This window comes from Mycteria americana, chromosome 6 (genome assembly GCF_035582795.1).
Source record: "Mycteria americana isolate JAX WOST 10 ecotype Jacksonville Zoo and Gardens chromosome 6, USCA_MyAme_1.0, whole genome shotgun sequence".
Classification (NCBI taxonomy): domain Eukaryota; kingdom Metazoa; phylum Chordata; class Aves; order Ciconiiformes; family Ciconiidae; genus Mycteria; species Mycteria americana.
Genome location: NC_134370.1, coordinates 48,653,212 through 48,672,151, shown reverse-complemented (window position 1 = coordinate 48,672,151; position 18,940 = coordinate 48,653,212). Strand labels below are relative to the sequence as shown.

The 18,940-nt window shown below is 57.9% G+C and overlaps 2 protein-coding genes across 5 annotated transcripts; one reads left to right on the top strand and one right to left on the bottom strand.

Annotated features, from left to right (window-relative positions):
• Positions 1-3,908: 3,908 nt before the first annotated feature.
• Positions 3,909-12,976, bottom strand: PML (PML nuclear body scaffold). Of its 2 annotated transcripts, none has more exons than XM_075505619.1 (10): positions 12,883-12,976; positions 12,076-12,177; positions 10,719-11,286; positions 9,743-10,311; positions 9,249-9,301; positions 8,667-8,741; positions 8,361-8,577; positions 7,618-7,670; positions 4,780-4,936; positions 3,909-4,687 (listed from the first exon to the last, which is right to left on the bottom strand). In XM_075505619.1, exons 2-10 carry the CDS (start codon positions 12,125-12,127, stop codon positions 4,113-4,115), a joined length of 2,319 nt encoding a protein of 772 aa, XP_075361734.1. In that variant the 5' UTR covers positions 12,128-12,177; positions 12,883-12,976; the 3' UTR covers positions 3,909-4,112. The 2 variants fall into 2 exon arrangements, with proteins under 2 accessions (XP_075361734.1, XP_075361735.1); XM_075505620.1 differs by having other exon boundaries at positions 12,887-12,921.
• STOML1 (stomatin like 1) lies at positions 12,963-18,915 on the top strand. Of its 3 annotated transcripts, none has more exons than XM_075505621.1 (7): positions 12,963-13,583; positions 13,784-13,890; positions 14,036-14,185; positions 14,687-14,890; positions 15,752-15,980; positions 16,608-16,826; positions 17,931-18,915. In XM_075505621.1, the coding sequence occupies exons 1-7, from the start codon at positions 13,436-13,438 to the stop codon at positions 18,131-18,133; spliced, it is 1,260 nt and encodes a 419-aa protein (XP_075361736.1). In that variant the 5' UTR covers positions 12,963-13,435; the 3' UTR covers positions 18,134-18,915. The 3 variants fall into 3 exon arrangements, with proteins under 3 accessions (XP_075361736.1, XP_075361737.1, XP_075361738.1); XM_075505622.1 differs by having other exon boundaries at positions 12,964-13,583; positions 16,611-16,826; XM_075505623.1 differs by having other exon boundaries at positions 13,436-13,583; positions 16,608-16,750.
• The last annotated feature ends 25 nt before the right edge of the window (positions 18,916-18,940 follow it).

Below are 18,940 nucleotides of genomic sequence, written 5' to 3'. Positions count from 1 at the left end.
AGGGCGGGGGTGACGGCTGGAGGGGCAGAGAGGGGAAGCTGCTTGACAGCAAAACGCCAGGTCTGATCCTCGATGCCGGCTCCAGGCACCTCCGCTCTCCCAGGAGCCGTGTCCAAAGCCCCCCAGCCTGATGCTTGGTGCCCGGGGACTGCCTTGGCCAAAGTGGTCGGCCTCATATGTGCCTCAATTTCCCTTCAGCCCAGCGATCTGAGGGCTGGTGGGTGGCTGACACCCACGGGGTGGGCGAGGTGCTTGCGTGATGTGCGGCCACCAAAACCGCCTTGTTTCCATGCAAGCGAACTAGCACTGTCTGAGTGTTGCACCATGATCACCCACACTGCGGCTGTCACCATGGTCCCTGGCACGGTTTTGGCCCAGCCCAACTGACATCCCTCAGAAAAGCCCTGGACATGGTCCAGGGGACTGTCCCAAGCAGATGGACAAGGCCACCTTGCTCTGGGGGGCTACCAGGGTCTGCAGAGGGGTCAAGCAGGAGGGAGGCATCACTGTCTGCAGGGCAGCACTTCCATGTGTCCCTTCCCGCTGGAGCAGAGTTTGAACTGCCATGGTGCTCTCAGCATCTTCAGGGCTGAGCCATGACTCACTGCCTTCCCATCCCCACTGCTGGCTGGTCGCCCAAGCATGCCCTCACCCTTACCGTGACACTCTCCCAAGCACTAGCAATTTGCAGCTCAGGGAATTACGGCATCAAACATTTGGAGTTGTGGTTTATAGGCATTTTTTTTCCCCCGTTCTGCTCATTCTCTGAACGCCCACGGGCTGTCAGCCTTTCCCAAGCCCCACAGCAGGGAGTCCCGTGGTCAGCGGGGCAGCACCTGGGGGCTCAGCATCTCCAAACAGGCCAGATACGTACCCACACTGCTCCTCACCCCTCTCTGCTATGTGTCGGGTTATTGCAAGCCCCAAGCTCTCCACGCTGCCCCGGGGCTGTGGGACCATGGGCCAGCCCTTGATGGTATTGACCCATGTCTGGGACTTGGGCTGCAGAGCTCAGGTGGGAGACACAAGGCTGCAAGACTGCAAAGTTGCTTTGAGGAGCATGAAAGTAGGTTAAAATGCCACAAGGATGTGGCCAACACGGATAAGATGCTTGCTTTCTGGCTTGGCTGCTATCCACCGCACTACGCTGAGCTCTTCCCAAGATGCCTTCATTCATCATGTAAGAGGAAGAAACCCAAGTGTCCTAGATACAGTGGCAGCATTTCAGGAGCATTGGAGGCAGCGTGTCATGCTAGAAATGGGTCAGGGGATGAGGCACGTGTGACAAGATGGGTAACACATCCCTCCTCCTGCTCCTGAGGGCCAGACCCTAACACTCTGGAGGTCATCGTAGCATGAAGCTGCATGGCGTGGGTTACATCATCCATCCACCTCCCCATTCACAACTCCCCAGTGGCCACGATGTGTGGGGTTCATGTCACCACTTGTGCCTCAGTTTCCTATGGGTTGAGCGCAGGGAATAACAGTACTCTGTGGTGGCTTTTCAATACCCTCAGATGAGAGTTCCAAGAGAGGACAGTGGAGGATGGAGGCGTGGATGCATGGATGGATAGATAGATGGGTGGGTGGGTGGGTGGATGGATGGATGGAAGAGCAGGCTCTGGGGCTGTCAAACTCTTCTTCTCACACCACACCTGCCTCAGCCCCAGGCACCCTAAGTTTCAGCATGGTCCTAAACATGTGACAAGTAGAAGCTGGGCTGGGGGCCAGGTCCACAGCTGGTGTTGACCATTGCAGCTCCAGGGACACGTCTCCCACTGGTATAAATGAGGGCAGCCTCCCAGCTGGAGGAATCACTGGATCACCACTGCGGTTAATGAGGGTTTGCTGATTTACACCATTTATCTCCAACTGGTGCCTGAGGGAGGAGCCCTCCTTGCCATGCTGGTCAGGGGCATTGCCTATTTAAGGAGGAGAAGGCCAAGCCCCCAGTTTGGGCTCTCCTGGCTTTTCTAGCTTCTAGCCTCAAGCCAGGTCCTCCAAGTTCAGGTGAGTGCATCAAGCCACCACCCTGGGAACATCCTGGCTGCACGACCTGGCTGCCCAGAGACTATGTGGCTTTTTCTTCCATCTAGACAAGGCTTCCCTCAGCTTTGCCTTGCCACTTCTCCAAATATTTAAGAGTCCTGACCACCCTGTCCTTGCTCTTGATGGTCTATGGGATACAAACCTGTTTGGATGTTAGCAGGCTGATGGTTTTATTAGAAATATAATCCAGGTAACCTTTCTCAGGCTCATTGGGGTGAATCCTCTGCCTTGGACTTCCACCCACCCTGGCCAGCCAACCTGAGTGATCGCACAGGGTGTAATCAAATGCAGAGGAACTGGCCCTTTGGCTCTAATTAGTTTTGCATGATTGCTGGGGGAAGAAATCCATTTTCATAAACAGGAAGGATTTATGCTGCTCCTTCTCGCCTTTTTTCCCCCCTCCTGAGTCCCAAAGCACTTTGCTTGGGGCTATCAGGGAGTTGTTTTATGAATGGTTTAGATTGAGCAATGCATTATTAATAACAGCCAATCAAGCAAGCAGCATATTATATATCATTTCAGGAGATTTGCTTAATTCAGTGAAGTTATTTATTGCTCTAAAAAAACAGAGAGACTCCGGTTCTTCCTTATACCTCTGGCTTGGAGGGGGATTTTCATGGGATGGCTGTGGGTCGAAGGGAGGTCCAAGCTGGGCTGTACCAGCCTGCGAGTGTGTAGAAGCTGCCTGTTGGAGGTGGAAGCTGGTGGGACCTTTGGGGAGCCCTCACCCCGCAGAGGTACCCCAGCTGCAGCCCTTTCCTCCAGGGCTGGGGCTTGTTGGGTGCTGCTCTGCTCACCCTGCAGTGACAAACCCTTTCCTAGCCGGATGAATGAGCTTTATGGCAGCTCAGGGCGAAGAAACAGCTAATCTGGCTCCCGCAGCCCATTGACTTCGCTATTGTTTTACAAGACTTTGATGAGGCCGGTGACAGCAGACAGATGGGGTCTGCTCTCCTCCCGCTGTGCCCCTTGTAGAGGCTGCTCCCCGCACGCAACCCTGTATCAGACACCAGAGAATCACCAGGGTGAGATGGCATCGTCTGAATTTGGTGACAAGCCCTGTGTGCCACCGTGCAGTCATGGGGGCTCCTTTGGGACCGCTCCCTATAAACTGCTGTGTGGTGCTGGATGTGTCCTGATTCTTCCCTGACCCAAGGAAGGCAGCAGGCAGGGGGGAAGGCAGCCCCTTGCCTACCCCTGCCTCCCTGGCCGAGACCCCACTCCAATAGTTCACAGCTGTGTCCGGGCCACTGCTTGTTCCCGGGGGGCTCCCAGAAGATGGGGGTCACATTTTCTCCCCATCTCCCCTCAGTTTTCCAAGCCTGGCAGCTCCCACCGCACCCTCTCGGAGAGGAGACCTTCACCACATCTCTTTCCTGCCGGGCTTCACCCACCTCGAGCCACCCAGAGGACTTGTTCATCGCCCCCCCCCCCCCCCCCCCCCCCTTCCCCGTGCCCAATACAGCAGAGCAGACGCCCCGGTGACGGCCGCAGTACCTCCCAGGCACAAGCGGGACCACCGGTAGGCTCCAGGGATGCGTGTGCGTGTGCACAAGTGGGTGTGCGTGTGCGCGCACAAGCACGGGAGCCAGCCCTTGCACGCCCGGCCGTGTGCGGCTGTACAAAGAGGACACCTGGCGGTGTGTGTCCCTCACTGCCTTGTCGCACACAGCCCCGGCTGGGGACACCGCTGGCAACCTCTGCCTGTCACCGGGGGCCGCATCCAGGCTGCGGGGGTTTGGGTGGGGCAAGGTGCCTGCTGCTGCCCGGGCAGGGCGAACAGCGCTCCGAGTACCTCCCCTCCTGCCTGGCTGGGAAAAGGAGGGGTGGAGATGCCCCCATAAATTAGGCTGCGCTGCACTGTGTAATTTATTTTATAAAGATATTAATTTGATGGGGTGGTTTCTTCTCCCTAGAGCTGACCCAGGGTCCTGAACCTTTTAAGCCCCATGCTGGGAGTAGAGAGGGTCTGCGAGTCCTGTTTGATGCCACTGCGAGCATCCCTGCATCCCTGGCGTGGTTAGCCTGAGACCTAGCCAGCTCAGCTCACCCCACAGTTGCGCTCACACCTCTTCCAACTCCCAGAGGATGAGGTTGCGGCGGGCCAGGATCTTGGCTGCCCTCCTGGTGAGCAGCTTCTGCTGCACCAGGGGCTGCAGGATGGTGTAGCTCTGCAGGTTGCAGTGGGTGAGCATCATCCCTGCGTCGGCATGCCTAGGGAGCTCCAAGGCTCCCCAAAGCTCCTGCAAGGCCTTGGCCGTGGCCAGTGCGCTGCCCTCATAGCATTGCTGTTGCAGGTGCCTTCTCAGCAGGTTCTTCAGCTTGTAGGAAGGGGCCTTGGGCAGCTTTTCTTTGATCAAGGACAACATATCCACGTAACCACCCACAACATGGCAGAAGTCCACTTTGCTGTCTGTGGCATCCAGGGCTTTAAAGAGAGTGGGCAGCTCCAGAGCCCAGAAGTTATAAACAATGAGGATGGGCCTGGCAAGCAGGGAAAGATACCAGAGGAGATGCTGCATCCCCACCTCCACGGGGACACCCTGAGAGAGCAGCGCCAGTACTGACTCGGGCGTCTGAATCAGCATCTTGAAGGTGTGCTCTCCATTGGCTGCCGCTACCTCCGTGATGTGCTGGGCTGCGGAGCGGAAAGGATAGGGCTGGAGTAAGTACTTGGGGGTGCCCCTCTCTGCCCCCCAACCCCCTGTGCCCAGGAAAGGCAATGCTCACTTTTCTGGTCAACCTTCAAGCTGAGGAACACCAAGGTGCTCAGCTCTGACCCGTTGTCCCAGGGGCTCATGGGGCCAGTGTTGTGGTGGGGTGAGGTGCCTCTCCTGGACCACGTGGGGCTGGAGGGCTTCTTGCTGTCCTTGGGCTTGCTGGAAGCCTGCAAGAGATCGGAGAAGGGGGCCAGGTCCCATCTGCCTGCTTGGAGCTGGCTGGGAAGGCATGAGGAGCACCCTTGGGTGCACCATTGGCACGGGCAAGGACCTGGTTGTGTGCAATGCCATGAAACCCACAGGGTCTGATGCCCCAGGACTGCCAGGGATAGGTTGGGTGCGTGTTGTGACTCAGGAGTGGGCTGGCCATGGGGACCCCTGCTGAGAGCCCAAAACCAGGGTCTGGCCCAAGTGAGCAAGAGCAGAGCCCTGAATGCAGCTCGTCCTAAGCAGGGGGTGGGATCCAGGCAGTGGCCAGAGGGACACAACATGCAGGTCCCTTTCTGCACATCTCATGTGGATGCAGCTCATCCAGGGACATAAACATGGCTGAGCAACCTCACCACATAAGATAGTGCTAGACTTAAAGATCTGGTTGGTGTCTAGAGGAAAAGGGGACTGAATCGGGCCAGGAGAAGGTTTGGTGCCTCTCCAAGCTCAGCAGATCCAGTGCCTACAGCAGTGCTTCCCAAGGGTGAGTAAAAGCAGCCACACCAACTGTCCCCTGCCCAGCCTCAGCAGGGATGGACATCCACAGGGAATATCTCCCTACGGGAAGAGTAGGACAGCAATGCATTCAAGAGGCTCCAATCTTGGTTTTCCTCCCTCTTTCCCCCAGGGACCATCCTGCATCCCTGGCCTGGGCACCCTGCAGCAATGGGGCATCCACCTCCCTCCACACCAGCTCTCTGCACCTTGACCTGTAGACCAGGAGTGGTGGAAACATGGCTGGACCGATGTCTGCAGGCACATGAGCAAAAGTCAGTGCTCCCCAGCTCAGGGGATGTGGGATCACTTAAATTGCAGGTTAAAATTAGGTGTTTGAAGGGCAGATGGGGCTCCTCTGTCTGGGAAAGGACAGGAGAAGGATGGTACCAGCGGCTGGGTGGTGGCAGTGCCCCATGTCCCCCTCACCTGGCTGTGCCCAGAGTGACCCAGCTGGCCTGAAGGGAGTTAGATGAACCAAATTTGGCAACAAAATGTGATTGCAGATGCTCTTGTTACCCAAATTGAATTTCTATGCAAAAAGGTTTTATTGAAGGGTTAAGCAGAGAGGAAAAACGTGTGGGATTTTTGGGGAGGAAAATCACCCATGCAGAGACACACGCTCATAGCACTGCGGTGGCCATGGGTGATGGATCCAGGCAGAGCCGGGCACTGGTGATCCTCTTGTGGCTTCAGCTCAGTGTGCTGAGCATGACAGTCCCCAGGTGACCCCACAAAGGTTCCTCCCCAGCCCCAAAACCTCCTTTTAGATGTCTGAATCTCTAGGCAGATCCTCAGCCCTTGCCCTCCACCCCCTGAAGGCTGCAGCTTCCCTGGGCTGCATCCCGCTGCCTTGTTCCATTGCTCAGCCCTTTTTCTCACTCAGCTGCTATTTTTTCCACCTTTTCCAGGCTTTAAACTAATTTTTCTCAGCTCTCAAGGTTGCACGTTTCTAGTGTCCAGCACCAGACCATCGGTGAGATGTTTATACCCCTGGAACCTCTCTTTTTTCAGCCTGCACCTTTGCTATACCCTTAAATCCACATCATACCAAAGGACAGCTGATTCATGCAGGGATTTCTCACAGCAAGCTGCTAACATCACCAAAAGCCCCAGCCTCGGGATTTTTTCGCACTAGCGGGGAGTGGGGCCAGGGTTTTAGCCCCACAACTCTTTTTTTTTTTTTTTTTTTTCCCCTCTGTTAAGACATGAATCAGGAGAGCAAGGAAAAACAGCAAAGGAAAAATGAATAAGGAAGCCAGCAGTGGGCTGGGATTTAATCTGGAAACAGCTTTATTGAAGAGTAAGAGCTTTATTGAAGAGTAAGAAGAGCTTTAGTTATTGAAGAGTAAGCTATTGAAGAGTAAGAAGAGCATTTATAAAAAACAAAAATAGGGCTGTTAACCCCTCATTAAGCCAGTGATGGAAAACTGACCCCCCCAGTCCCAAATTGACCATGCTCGTCTCCATTCCCAGCAGGGATCCCATGCCCTTGGTTCATCTAACCACCTCAGCCAGCACCATTTGGTTGCAACACACCAGTTTGCAGCATCAATGCTGTGAAAGGTCACTGCACAGGGAGCTTGGAAATATCACTTTGGGGATGCTCAGATGGTCCCTACCTGCTCTGGTGGCTCCTGGGAGCTTCTCAGTCTGCGTAGAGGCACAGGACTGATGAACTCTCTGAGCATGGATGCTACATTCAACTCACAAACTTGATTTTTATATGAAAATTGATTTTTTTAAGCTGAGAACAACCTTCCCAGCAAGGTGGAAAGGAAGAGGCCATAAGGACCAACTCGAAAGGGTCATCTCGGGGAATCGGCTGGTGTGGGATCCCACATCAGAGCAAATCAAGGTGGGGTTTGCTGCCCGCAAGAGAGGACCCTGGGTGCTCCAGAATATCAGGAGATACTGGCCCAGGAGGACTAGAGTTGAGATGGCCCAGATGCCCTGCCACCTGGAAGCAACTGAAGAGGAAGTGAAAGCTGCAAGCAAGTCTGGCTGATGCTAGGAAGGGAGAAGGCTTGGGTCTGAGAACAGCTTGAGGAAACAGAAAGGCAACCCAGAGATGATGGGGTGTAGCTGCCTCTTCTGCCTGCGACATGGCTTAGCAAGGAGGGAGGTCTGCCGTTAGACTCACCGCCGTGTCTTCCTCACTGTCCTCTGAGCTGCAGATGATGATGCTGGTGTTTTCTGCGGAAGGAACAGGAGGGTGCTGAAGCTTCAAGACTGTGATTTTGGATCACACTGGTTTTCCCATGGGAGGATTGACCTTATCTCCTGGTTTTTGCAGCAGAGGGCAAACGCTTCTACCAGGACTATGAAACACCCAGCCCTTGCGTGCTCTCGGATTCACCCCAAGGGGGGGCAACCCCTCCACTGCTGCTTCACCCCCATGGACCTTGTACCAGCCTCTCCAGAAGAGGCATTTCATCCTCCCTCCTGTTTGCAGAGCTGAGCCCAGGACCCCTCGCTGTGGGATGCTGCAGCAGGCTGGAGTGGGACTGGGTGAGCTTGGAGAAGAAAATGTGTCTGCTAAAAACTGTAGTGTCTTTTGCCCCAGGAAAATCCAGGGCTCCTGGAGCAGGAGGCAGGGGAGTCTCTCTGCACACTTGCCCTGCTGCTATGCTCTTCCCTAGGCTTGGTTTTTACTACCTTGGAGGCAGGACATGGAGCTGGATGGAGCATCCACATCCACCCCTGAGCATTGCTCTCGTATGTACCCCCTGGGAACCAGCTCCCACTGTCTGCTTCTCTGACCCAGGGGAGGTTGGCCAAGGCTCTGAGTGCATGGGGGTGTACAGAGGCTGGGAAAGATAGGGGACACCCATAACAGGGGGGAAGAGTTGGGATAACGAGGAGGGCCACATCCCTGGTCCCCACCTGCATCATCAGTGTGGTTGCTGGTGGCAGGGATGCTGCTGCAGTTCTGGCTTGGCGTGGAGGTGCTGGGCCCCCTTCCACCATCCCACTGGTCTGAACTGGGGTTGCTGGGGACTGGTATGTTGTCATACTCCAGCTTCAGTAGCTTGGGCGAGACCTGGCTGCCCCTTTCCACGCAGTGCAACCTCCGCTTGGGCCATGCAGTGATGGGGAGAGCCTGGAGACAGGGGAGCACAGGGGATGTAGGGTGCTGGGGTGGCATTTCCTGGTCCCCAAAGGCTCCTGCCTGGCTGTGGCAGTTCTTACCGGGCTCATATGCATCTCCTCGAGGCTGATGGTGGGTGTGCTGCTCTGGCTCTTGGGCTGGACCGCCTCCTCTTGCTGTGGAGAGAGCATGGAGCAGCATTAGGGTGAACCTCAAGACCACTGACCCCTCTGCAGGGCTGGGGTGTCCCCGAGCAGTGGGCAGAGCCAGGGGGGGCAGAAACATCCTCAGCAGGGGGGAAACTGAGGCACAGCCCAGCCCTCTGGCTTGGTTCAAGGCTTGTGCCTGAGCTGCAGGTGTTTGGCAGTGCTACAGCCAGGGGAGGCTACAGTTTTCCCTGCCAAAAATGAGGGATGAAGCAGCAGGCTCAGAGAAGCGGGATGGGGTAGAAGCACACCCGGGTAGCAGAAAACAATGGCTACAAAGCAGGTTATTCTCTGCCCAGGTAGAAACATCCCTGGGGGTTTGTTGTTAACAAAGAAATGGGAGTGATGGCCTGGGAAGGGGAAGGCAGTCCCTTGGGAAAGGCTTGCAAAGATGAGAGGAAGGGGGATCCACATCTCAGCTGATGCAGGAGCCCTCCCTGCATGGCAGCGCGCCAAGACAAAACACGGACATCTCACCAGGTTGTTCTCCAGGGCAACCTCGACCACGGGGACAGCTTGGGAATTGGTACCTGCAATGGAGAGAGCAGGGCTGCAATACCGAATCGGAGCCTCCGGAGCTCCCACCTGGCCCTAGCAGCAGCCAAGATGGGAAAATCCTGCCCAGCAGCTGCAGCAAGGAAGGGGCAGCTCTGGTCTCCTTCCCATTTCCCAGCCCTTTGGTTTGGGATGGCCCAAGGGGTTTAGGAGCCTCTGGGGACCCAGAACTCAGCATCACCAGAGCCTGTCAGATTGGTGGGAGACCAAAAAGGGGCTCTGGCCGTATAAGCAAAGGAGCAAATCTTGGACCCAGTGGAAATAAGCACCCTACAAGAGTAAATCTGGGCTCATTTTGCTGCAGGGAAGTGGCTCTGAACCCCGCAGGACTAAGAGCTGGGTGATGGCTTTCTGAGCGGGCCCAAATCCCCGCTGCCTGTGGGGTGGCTGGATCCATCCCCGTGGCAAGTCCTCACCTGGGTGCCCCATGACACGCTCCACCAGTGCCTGCAGCCTGGCTCTGCACTCAGCGAAGTTCCTGGGCTGCGCTCGGTCCCCGGCCACTGGTGCTGGCTGCAGCTGCTGCAGTTCCTCCAGCGAGTCCTTGATGAAGGGCTGCATGTCCATCACCTCCTGCTCTGTGGCATAGAGGCTCATCTTCTCCACCAGCCGCTCGCCTGCCTCCATCCGCTGCAGCACCCCCTCCACGCATTGCAGCTCCCTCGCCAGCTCCTGCCGGCCCTGCTCCACCAGCCCCAGCAGCTCCTCTTCCTCCTGCCGGATCAGCCGCACCAGCTGCTCCACGCGCTGCCGGATCAGCTCCCGCATCTCCTGCTGCGCCTGCTCCAGCCGGGTGGCCTCATCCTGCAGCGCCACGTAGGTGGCCTCGAAGCTGCTTCTCTTCTGCTTCAGCTTCTGGTTCATGGTGCCCAGCTCCTCCTGCCTGCGCTGGGTCTCGCTGCGGATGTCGCAGAAGGGGGCATGCTGGCTGTCCAGCAGCGCGCACGAGCAGCACAGTGGCTTCTTGCACTTCTTGCAGTAGATGCTGGAAGGAAACAGGAGCATCTTTCAAAGCCGGTATGTGAGCAGAGGGAGAAAAGCGTTTCCACTGTGCTGGGCATGATTCCCGCTCCCCAAGGGGCAGCTAAGGAGTTTAATGAGAGGGGAAACTGAGGCACAGGGCAGGAAAGGGCTTTGCCTTACATCACCACCTGCAGATGTGGGCATGAAGCTGGGTGTTCAACCCACCATTGCTCCCCTCCCTCCTCCTGGGGACCTGCCAGCCCCATATCATACCCTGCTCCTGCCCAGGGTCTCACCAGGGTTGCAGCAATCCCTCTCCAAAGGCAGGTGATAAAACCCCCTTAGCTCTGCCCTCTTGGCAGAGTTGGTCCTGGAGCAGCAGCCCCAAAGCCCTTGGTGCAGGACCTGGGGACAAGGCATTACTCTCACCTGGAGATGTGGCCCTGGTTGGCGTGACCAGGAGTGGAGCAAAAGAGGTTGCAGGACTTTCTGGTATCTTCCAGGAACTCATGGGCTGACTCAGCACGAAGGTCCCCCAGCCTCCTGGCCTCATGGTTCCTCTTCTTGAAGAACCACTGGTGGTCCTCAAAGCACTTGGTGCAGAGGAACTCCTCGCACTCGGAGCACCACACCGCTGCTGCTTCCCCCCGGCACCGGCTGCAGCTCGGACCACTGCTGTCGCTGATCTTCTTGTAGACCTTGAGCCTGGCCTGCAGGTTGGTGAAGAGCAGGTTGTCCATGTCGGGGATGCCACTGGCCTGCGGGATGGCCGTCCGGCACACAGGGCACTGCCCGATGGGCTTGTTCTCGCTCAGGCAATCGAGGCACAACGTGTGGAGGCAGGTGAGAAGCTTGAGGTTGGGCGATTCCTGCCGGCAGCCCTCGCAGAGGATGAACTGGAAGTCATCCTTCACCGCAGGAGGCTGGGATGAGGGGGAGCACGGGGGTGTACCCGGCTGGGATCCTGTCTCCATCGGGGCAGCGGCACCGTCTCCGTCTGGGTAGGACGTGGGGGAAAGACCCCGTTGGAGCACATGAGATGGAGGGGGACGGGAGGCTCAGTCTCACCCGTGTGGGCCATGCAAGCCACCTGTGGGCAGCCCACTTTACCCACCCTGCTGCAGGGAAGGGATAAGGGAGCCGCAAGGAGGGTGAGCGGGTCCTCTCCATCCCTCCTGCAGAGGGCGAGTGGGTGGCAGCACCCCGGCAACGCAAAGGGGGGTCTCCCGGGGAGGTTTTCTGCTGGCTGCAAAGGGTTGTGCTCCCTCCTGCCCTCAGTGTGGGACCCTTGGAGGCTCTCAACCTCCTTCCCTTCGGGGAATTTGGGATTTCAAAGGTCGGGGGGGAACGAAAGCTGCAAAGCTATTTTTCTTTCGCTTTGCTGCCACCGCCTCTTCCTGCCCTGCGATCAGGGAGGGCAGGGGAGGGAAGGGGAGGGCAGGGGGGGTTCTGGCGACAGTGCCCCCCGGTTCCTGCAAAACCTCCCGGGCAGCACCGGGATGCTGGCACCAGCCCTGTCCCCAAAGGTGTCCCCCTCCCCACCCCTCGCCCCCCCGGGCCTCCCCCAGCCTGGCAGCGCAGGCAGGAGCCCCCCGAATAAAAGCAGAGATCTCCCTTGCCACCTCCCCGCCATGCAATGGTTTTGCACCCTAAAAAATAACGTCCCCCACCCAAGCAGGCAATCCCCGCGGCTCCCTTTGGGGGGGCCCTGGGCCAGGCTTTGCCCCCCCCCCCGGGAACCGCCTCCCCCTCCAGAAAAGCGGGGACCCCCCCCCCCCCCCCTTACCTGCTGGGTGGCCGGGGCCGAGCGGGCGGGGGGCGGCGGGGCTGTCGGGCATGCGAGCGACGGGGCCTGGCAGCGGTCACCGTGGACTTTCGTTTCCCCGGCCTGGGAGAGGAACAGGAGGAGGAGCTGGCGGGAAGAAGGCGGGGAAGGCAGGGGGGTTCCCCGGGCGGGAGAGGTGCGCGGTGCCGGGGGGCTGGTGGGTGGGAAGGGAGCAAGCCGGAGCCGGGGCTCCCCGCTCCCACCCGGGCAGCGCCCTCCGCCCTGCCTGCTCCTGCCTGCTCCTGCCTTCCCTCTGCCCTGGGGTGCCGGTGGCAGAGGAAACTTCGGGAGGGCGGGGGGCAATGCAGGCACCGGAGGGGGATGCTGGCACCCGGGGGGTCGGATGGCAAAGCTCGGCTTCGGCTGCTAGATAGGACCCCCCGAGCTGTGCTGGGGTGCATGTCTGGGTGCCGGCTTGGCTGCAAGGGCTGCTGCTGTGTCTGGGGCAGTGTCTCAGGCACTCGCTTCAGCCACGGGGGGCTTTAAACCTGCCCCATTGCCCCCCCCCCCCCCGCCCCGTCCTCGGCAGCGCTGCTGTGGGCTGCTCTTTGGTCTCCGCTACCCTTTGCAGGCCGGTGAGATGGCGGGGGGGAGGTTGGCATGGTGAGAAGGCCACGCCGGAGCAGGAATCGCTGGGAAAAATACCTCCCCCGGTTCCCCGTGGGGCTGGGTACCCTCCGGAGCCCCCCAAGTTGTGCGTGCGATGGCGGGGACCCTGTCCTCCCCACGGCCGGCAGAGCAGCTCCCGGGCAGGGCCCCCGGTGAAACTCACCGCGCCGAGCCGTTAGCCGTCTCCTCCCTGTGCCGTCAGCAGCCACATGACGGGCGGAGCAGGAAGCGCCCGCGGCTCCCTCCTTCCCTGCCGCAGCATCCTCGCCGCGGCCTCTGGTCCCCGCAGCCGCGGGGCCGGTGGCCGGGGAGACCCCAGGGCTATCGCCCGGCTCCAAGGCGGTGCGAGGCGGCGGGCGGCTGCGGGGCCGCGGCTTTTGTCTGCCGGCTCGGCTCCTGCCCAGAGGGTCGCCGGGAGGATGTGAAGCCCCCAGCCTGGGTGAGACCCCGGCAAGGAAACTCCCTGAAGGATTTGATTTCTTCCAGCAAGCACCCTCCGTGGTAACAGCAGGGCTTGTCAGCTCTTCTCCGGCATCTCTTTGGTTGCACGTCAGGGCGGGGAGGTTTGCAGGCAGCCGCGCAGGGACGTTGGATCGGGTCGGGGGCAGGCAGAAGCCGTGCTGGCCGCAGAGGTGGCTGCGATGGCAGTGGGGAGCTGGGCTTAGCGGGCTCCGAGCAGCGGGAGCGGGGTCCCGTGTGAGGCACCATCACCATGTTCAGCCGGTCGGGATACCAGGCCCTTCCCTTGGGAGACTTTGACCGCTTCCAGCAGTCCAGCATCGGGCTCTACGGTGCCCAGAAGGGCTTCTTCTCCTTCGGATCCAAGCAAGACCCTCTGGGGCCGGCCGGGAATACTGCAGGTGAGTCCTGACCTTAAAGGAGAGTTGCTGCCTTCCTCCCTATTGCCACTTTTGCTGTAGGGTGTCACACTGGCTGGGTGCCCCCCACACTGCCGGCTTCACTGGGGTGCAGGGTGTGTGGGGGGAGAGGCTCGGATGGGGGTTCACAGGCAGGGAAGCGGGTTTTGGAGCACGTACATTCCCCTTTCACCCCCCTGCAGATTCCTCCCAGGGTTGGCTGTCCTGGATCTGCCATGGGATTATCACCTCCTTGGTCTTCTTGCTCATGGTTGTCACCTTCCCCATCTCAGGATGGTTTGCCTTGAAGGTAAGGGACCAAAGCAGGCAAGGAGTGGGATGACAACCTATCCTCCATGGCAGGTACCATTCCCGCCTGGCCCTGGTCCCATTGCTCATGGCACTGCAGGACCCAGGGTTTTGCTTCTGCCCTGGTCTAAACTTTTCCGTTCCAGGTCGTGCCCACCTACGAGCGAATGATCATCTTCCGCCTGGGCCGCATCCGGGCGCCGCAGGGACCTGGCGTGGTCCTGCTGCTGCCCTTCATTGATCACTGGCAGCGCGTGGATCTGAGGACGAGGGCCTTCAACGTGCCCCCCTGCAAGGTGAGCTGCCTTGGGCCTCAGGACAGGATGGAGAGACATCTCTAAAATACCCAGAGCAGGTGGATTTTGGGATGGTCTGACCCTTGGTGCTGTGCATGGACACAACTTTCAGGTCCTCCATCCTCACAGCGAGGTGAGGGGGGTTGTAGCTGGTGCTGTGAACCCAGAGTCCTCACCTGCCTGCGGCTGAAAAGCTCCTCTTGACTTTGCACACCTTGTTCAATGCACATTCCTGGCTGGAGACATCTCAAAAACATCAATCCCTATCCTTCCCAGATGTCTTTCAATAACAGCCCCATGCTGGAAACTGGCCTCACCATTCAGACTAGCCCAAACTTCATCATTTGGTTTGGTTTTGTTTCTAATAAACCTCTTAATAAAGAGATCTAGAGCTGGTTGCCAGCTGGAAAAGAAGTGAATGCCTTTGCTCCCAGGCTCTATGCACAAGGGTTGGGCCGTGGGGCGGAGAGTGGGAGAGATCCTGACTCCCCTCTGCTCCAGCTGACCTCCAAGGACGGGGCGGTCATCTCCATGGGCGCCGACATCCAATTCCGGGTGTGGGACCCCGTGTTGTCCGTCATGATGGTGAAGGACCTCATCGCGGCCACCCGGATGACGGCACAGAACGCTATGACCAAGACCCTGGTGAAGAAGAGCCTCCGTGAGATACAGGTGGAGAAGCTGAGGATCGGGGAGCAGCTGCTGGTGAGGACTGCCTCAGCCCTGTGCAGAGCCCCCCAAGCCACCCAAACCCTCGGGCTCTTGGTGTGGAACCAACAGTAAGGGAAAATTGTAGCTGCTGAAAGTCCACCTGGCCATGGACCTGGCCAAGGAGGAGAGCTGGGAAGACGTGGTGATTAGTGGGGAGCAGATACCTTCAGCCTGTGGGTCTCTGGAGCTCTGTGGCTTATCTCGAATGGCTTTGGCCACACAGAAAAGCCCACGTGTCGTCAGCAGGCTTAAATTCGACCTCCATCTCTCCACCAGGAAAATGTCTGGAGAGGGCTGCAGACTGGAAAAGTCTTTTGGGGAGAGAAGCAGGACAGGGCAGTGGCAGGGGAGCGATGACTAGTGCCTGCAGCCAGCCTGGGCCAGGCCAAGAGCTTGTGGGTTGAATGTCTGCAAGGGAGGATATAAAAGGCAGCTGGGGGGATATACTGGTATCTCTGGGGTGTTTGGGTAGTTTGGAGGTCAGAGAGGCTGCCTGGTGGAGAACCATGCCAGGCCACTATGCCCAGGGGAAAGCAAGGAAAGGGGCCAGCCCAGGAGGGAGCCACAGAAAGACAGAGCCACAAGAAAGCCACAAGACAGAGTTGTCCTCCCTGTCCCGACCTCCTCCAAGCCGGGAGAGCAACTGGGCGAGCAGGGTTGAACGTGAGAGTGGACAGCTTGGAGGAGATGGACTATTGAGCCTGGTTCAACACCCTGCATTTAAAGCTGGTGGGTAGCAGAAGTATAAGCTATGGGAATGCCCATGGTTGAGGGTGCTGTGGTGGGTGGTCTCCATGGCCATACCCAGCTCTGCCTGGGTTGCCAACACCTCTCCCTTTCTTCCCGGCTCTGCAGCTGGAGATTAACGACATGACCAAGTCCTGGGGCCTGGAGGTGGATCGGGTGGAGCTGAGCATGGAGGCCGTGCTGCAGCCACCCCGAGAGAACCTGGTGGGCCCTCTGGCCACCATGCCACCCATGCCCGGGCTGGAGGGGCTGGATGGCACCATTCAGCAGCTGGCTGCCCATTTCTTCAGCAACACTCTGGCTCTGGCGGGCAGTGGGACCGGCACTCCGGAGGCAGGTAACCAACTCAGAGCCACCTCTTCTCTGCTGGGGGATGTCCCTCCTGCCTGATGACCTTTGTGTCTGTTGGCTGTTTGACAGAGGAGTCAAAGTCTAGGAGATATCATGCTCGTACAAGCACAGCAAAAATAGGCTGGTAGGAAGGAGGAGAGAGGACTGCTTTGGGTATAGCTCCATATGGCATGTGGCACAACACAACCTTTCTAACAAGACATTGGAGATGGGACTGGGGAGGGCAGGAGCAGAGCTGCAGGAGCCTGGGCTCAAGACCAACTCAGACCTCATCATCTCCATCAGGCAAACCCAAGCCTGAGCTTGCCAAGAGAGTCACATCTGAGCGCAACATGGATTTTTTTCCAGAAACCCTGCATCAGTTTGTGCCTTGCTGTTTCTTTCAGGGATGATTTTCCATCCCCTGGTAGCAGGGGAAGAGTAACCCATGGCAGACAGAGGAGCAGGCAGTAGGAACTGGCAAAACCATGTTGTCCTTTTCTTGCTTAGCTGGAAACTTGCTGGATAAGTGGGTTTCTTTGCTCTGGAGACCTTTTCTGGTGGGTCCATGCAGACCAGCAAAGCCACCACCCAAAGGTATCCCCTCAACCCACATCTGTCCCATTGTCCCCAGCAGACAGCATGGAGACTGTGAATGAGGTGGAGCCTCCCACCACTCCCCTCCTCACTGCCGCCGGCAGCACCCAGAGGAAGCCCAGCGCAGATGAGCTGCTCTCGGCGGTGGAGCCCGTCCTCTCTGAGGCCCTGGTCGGCCAGGTGGGAGCATCCTACCAGGTCAACATCGTCCTGCCCAGCGGCACCCGGGCCACCTACTTCATAGACCTCTCCTCAGGTCACCATTCTTTGGGGTTGTTGTGTCGGAGGTGGGAGGGTGTTTCGTACTCGTGCCCCCCTTGCATGCTGTGAACCCCACCGAGCTTGGTGGTAGGAGGTCCCGAACCAAGCCTGTTTGTTAGCTCTGTGAAAGGCACCCCAGGGTTCATCAGCTGAGCACTGCAGTTTGATGACTGTGGCCTTGAGTCCACACTCCCTGAAAGTCCAAAGTATAATTTGTTTTGGGTTAAAACCATGAATTTTCCTTCAGAAAGAGAGTATTGATAGAAAATTGACAGCTAGGTCTCCTCGTGGCTGGCCAAGTGGGATGGCTCAGAGACCTCAAGGTTTGTTGGCTCTTGTATGCCACCAACCCAAAGGGGTAGTGATGGAGGGACATGCATGGGCAGCACCTTGGGCCACTGCCATGCTGGAAGATGTCCTCCCAGCACCCTAATCCATTCCCCTATGGGTGCTGATGGTTTTCCTGGTGGCCACGTGTGCTGGTTTTGGCTGGGATCAAGTTAATTTTCTTCACGGTAGCTAGTATGGGGCTATGTTTTGGATTTGTGCTGGAAACAGTGTTGATAATACAGGGATGTTTTCGTTACTGCTGAGCAGTGCTTACGCAGAGTCAAGGCCTTTTCTGCTTCTCACACCACCCCACCAGCAAGTAGGTTGGAAGTGCACAAGAAGTTGGCAGGGGACGCAGCTGGGACAGCTGACCCCAACTGACCAAAGGGATATTCCATACTGTATGACGTGATGCTCAGCAATAAAAAGCTGGGGGAAGAAGGAGCAAGGGGGGGGGGGGGGGGGCATTTGGAGTGATGGCCCCATACTAGCTACTATGAAGAAAATTAACCAGCCAAAAGCAGCACACCATGGCAAAATTAGGGCAGGGCTTGGAGATGGACCACTGTAACAGGACATTGGTGGAGCAACACAAGAGAAATTTATCTACATAAGGAGAAGGATTCCTGTCTCCAAAATCCCCCTGCCAGGCCCTTATCTGTCATCTGGCCCAACTCAACCCATGTGAAACAGCAGGGGAAACACCAGTAGGCAAGGCTGGATCCTGAAACTTGCTGTTTCTCCCTCTCCCACCCATCATGTCCTGCAGGCAGCGGGCGAACTGGCCGCGGTGTGCCCGAGGGCAGCCCCGACGTCATTCTGGAGGTGGCAGAGAAAGACCTGCAGGACCTCTTCTTGGGCAACCTACGCCCCTTGAGTGCCTACATGAGCGGGAGGCTGCAGGTGAAAGGCGACCTGCACCTTGCCCTGAAGCTGGAGGAGCTCGTCAAGGCGATGAAGCAACGTAGATAGAGCATGCGTGTCTGTGTGCATGTGTCTTTGTAGGTGTACAAAAGCAGGGGACATACAGGGGTGCTGCGCGGTGGAGGCCTTGCCCTGCTGGAGCTCCTGCTGCCCTCCCTGTGGAAGGTGCAGAAGTTGGGTGAAGATCTGAGCAGGGAAACTGAGGCTGAGCCCCATTGCCTGTCCTTGTCCTTGGCTTTACCTCCCCTGCCCATCCTTTGCCTACAACGTTACAGGATGGGAACCATTTGGCACCCCAGCATGTGCCGGTTTGTTTCCAGGTCCCTTGGCCAATATGCCACCGGGGCATAGACTGATGTCCTGCTGCCCCTACAACAGGCTGCATGGCCAGGCATCTCAGACTGGAAGGGGCATGAGCTGAGCAGATTGGACTGGGAAGAGCTTGGGGACACTGTAGCCAAGGACGGTAGTCGTGGGGTGGGCAGCCGAAGCCGGGCATGATGGCTGGCTGGACCAGGCTGGGATGCCTCCAGTGGGCTGGGGTTGGGGTCCAGCGTGGCACTGCTGATGGGATGCTGGCATTTACGGGGAAGGAGCAGAGGTGGTGATTTGGGGAACGACCTTCCTGGAGGTACCTGAGCCCTCCCGACACAGCGGTTTGTAATAAGTCATTGCGCTAATTTGTGCTTCAAAGTGCTTTTGCATGCATGCTGTGAGGTCTGTCCACGAGGGGCACGTGGACTGTATATAGGCATATATAGATATTTATTTATTTTGTAAGCTTCCTTTCTATCAACTCTCCATGGACAATAAAGCCTTGTGCTTGGGCAGCGATGGGCTAATGAGTTCTGCAGG

Excerpts from the sequence above, each read along its gene's own strand:
- STOML1 (XM_075505621.1), top strand. The coding sequence starts at position 13,436 with ATGTTCAGCCGGTCGGGATACCAGGCCCTTCCCTTGGGAGACTTTGAC. Across the intron at positions 13,891-14,035 it reads CAGGATGGTTTGCCTTGAAG|GTCGTGCCCACCTACGAGCG; the intron begins GTAAGGGACCAA and ends TTTCCGTTCCAG. Across the intron at positions 15,981-16,607 it reads GACCGGCACTCCGGAGGCAG|CAGACAGCATGGAGACTGTG; the intron begins GTAACCAACTCA and ends CATTGTCCCCAG.
- PML (XM_075505619.1), bottom strand. The coding sequence starts at position 12,127 with ATGCCCGACAGCCCCGCCGCCCCCCGCCCGCTCGGCCCCGGCCACCCA. Across the intron at positions 8,742-9,248 it reads TTGCCCTGGAGAACAACCTG|CAAGAGGAGGCGGTCCAGCC; the intron begins GTGAGATGTCCG and ends CTCTCTCCACAG. Across the intron at positions 4,688-4,779 it reads CTTGAAGGTTGACCAGAAAA|CCCAGCACATCACGGAGGTA; the intron begins GTGAGCATTGCC and ends TCCGCTCCGCAG.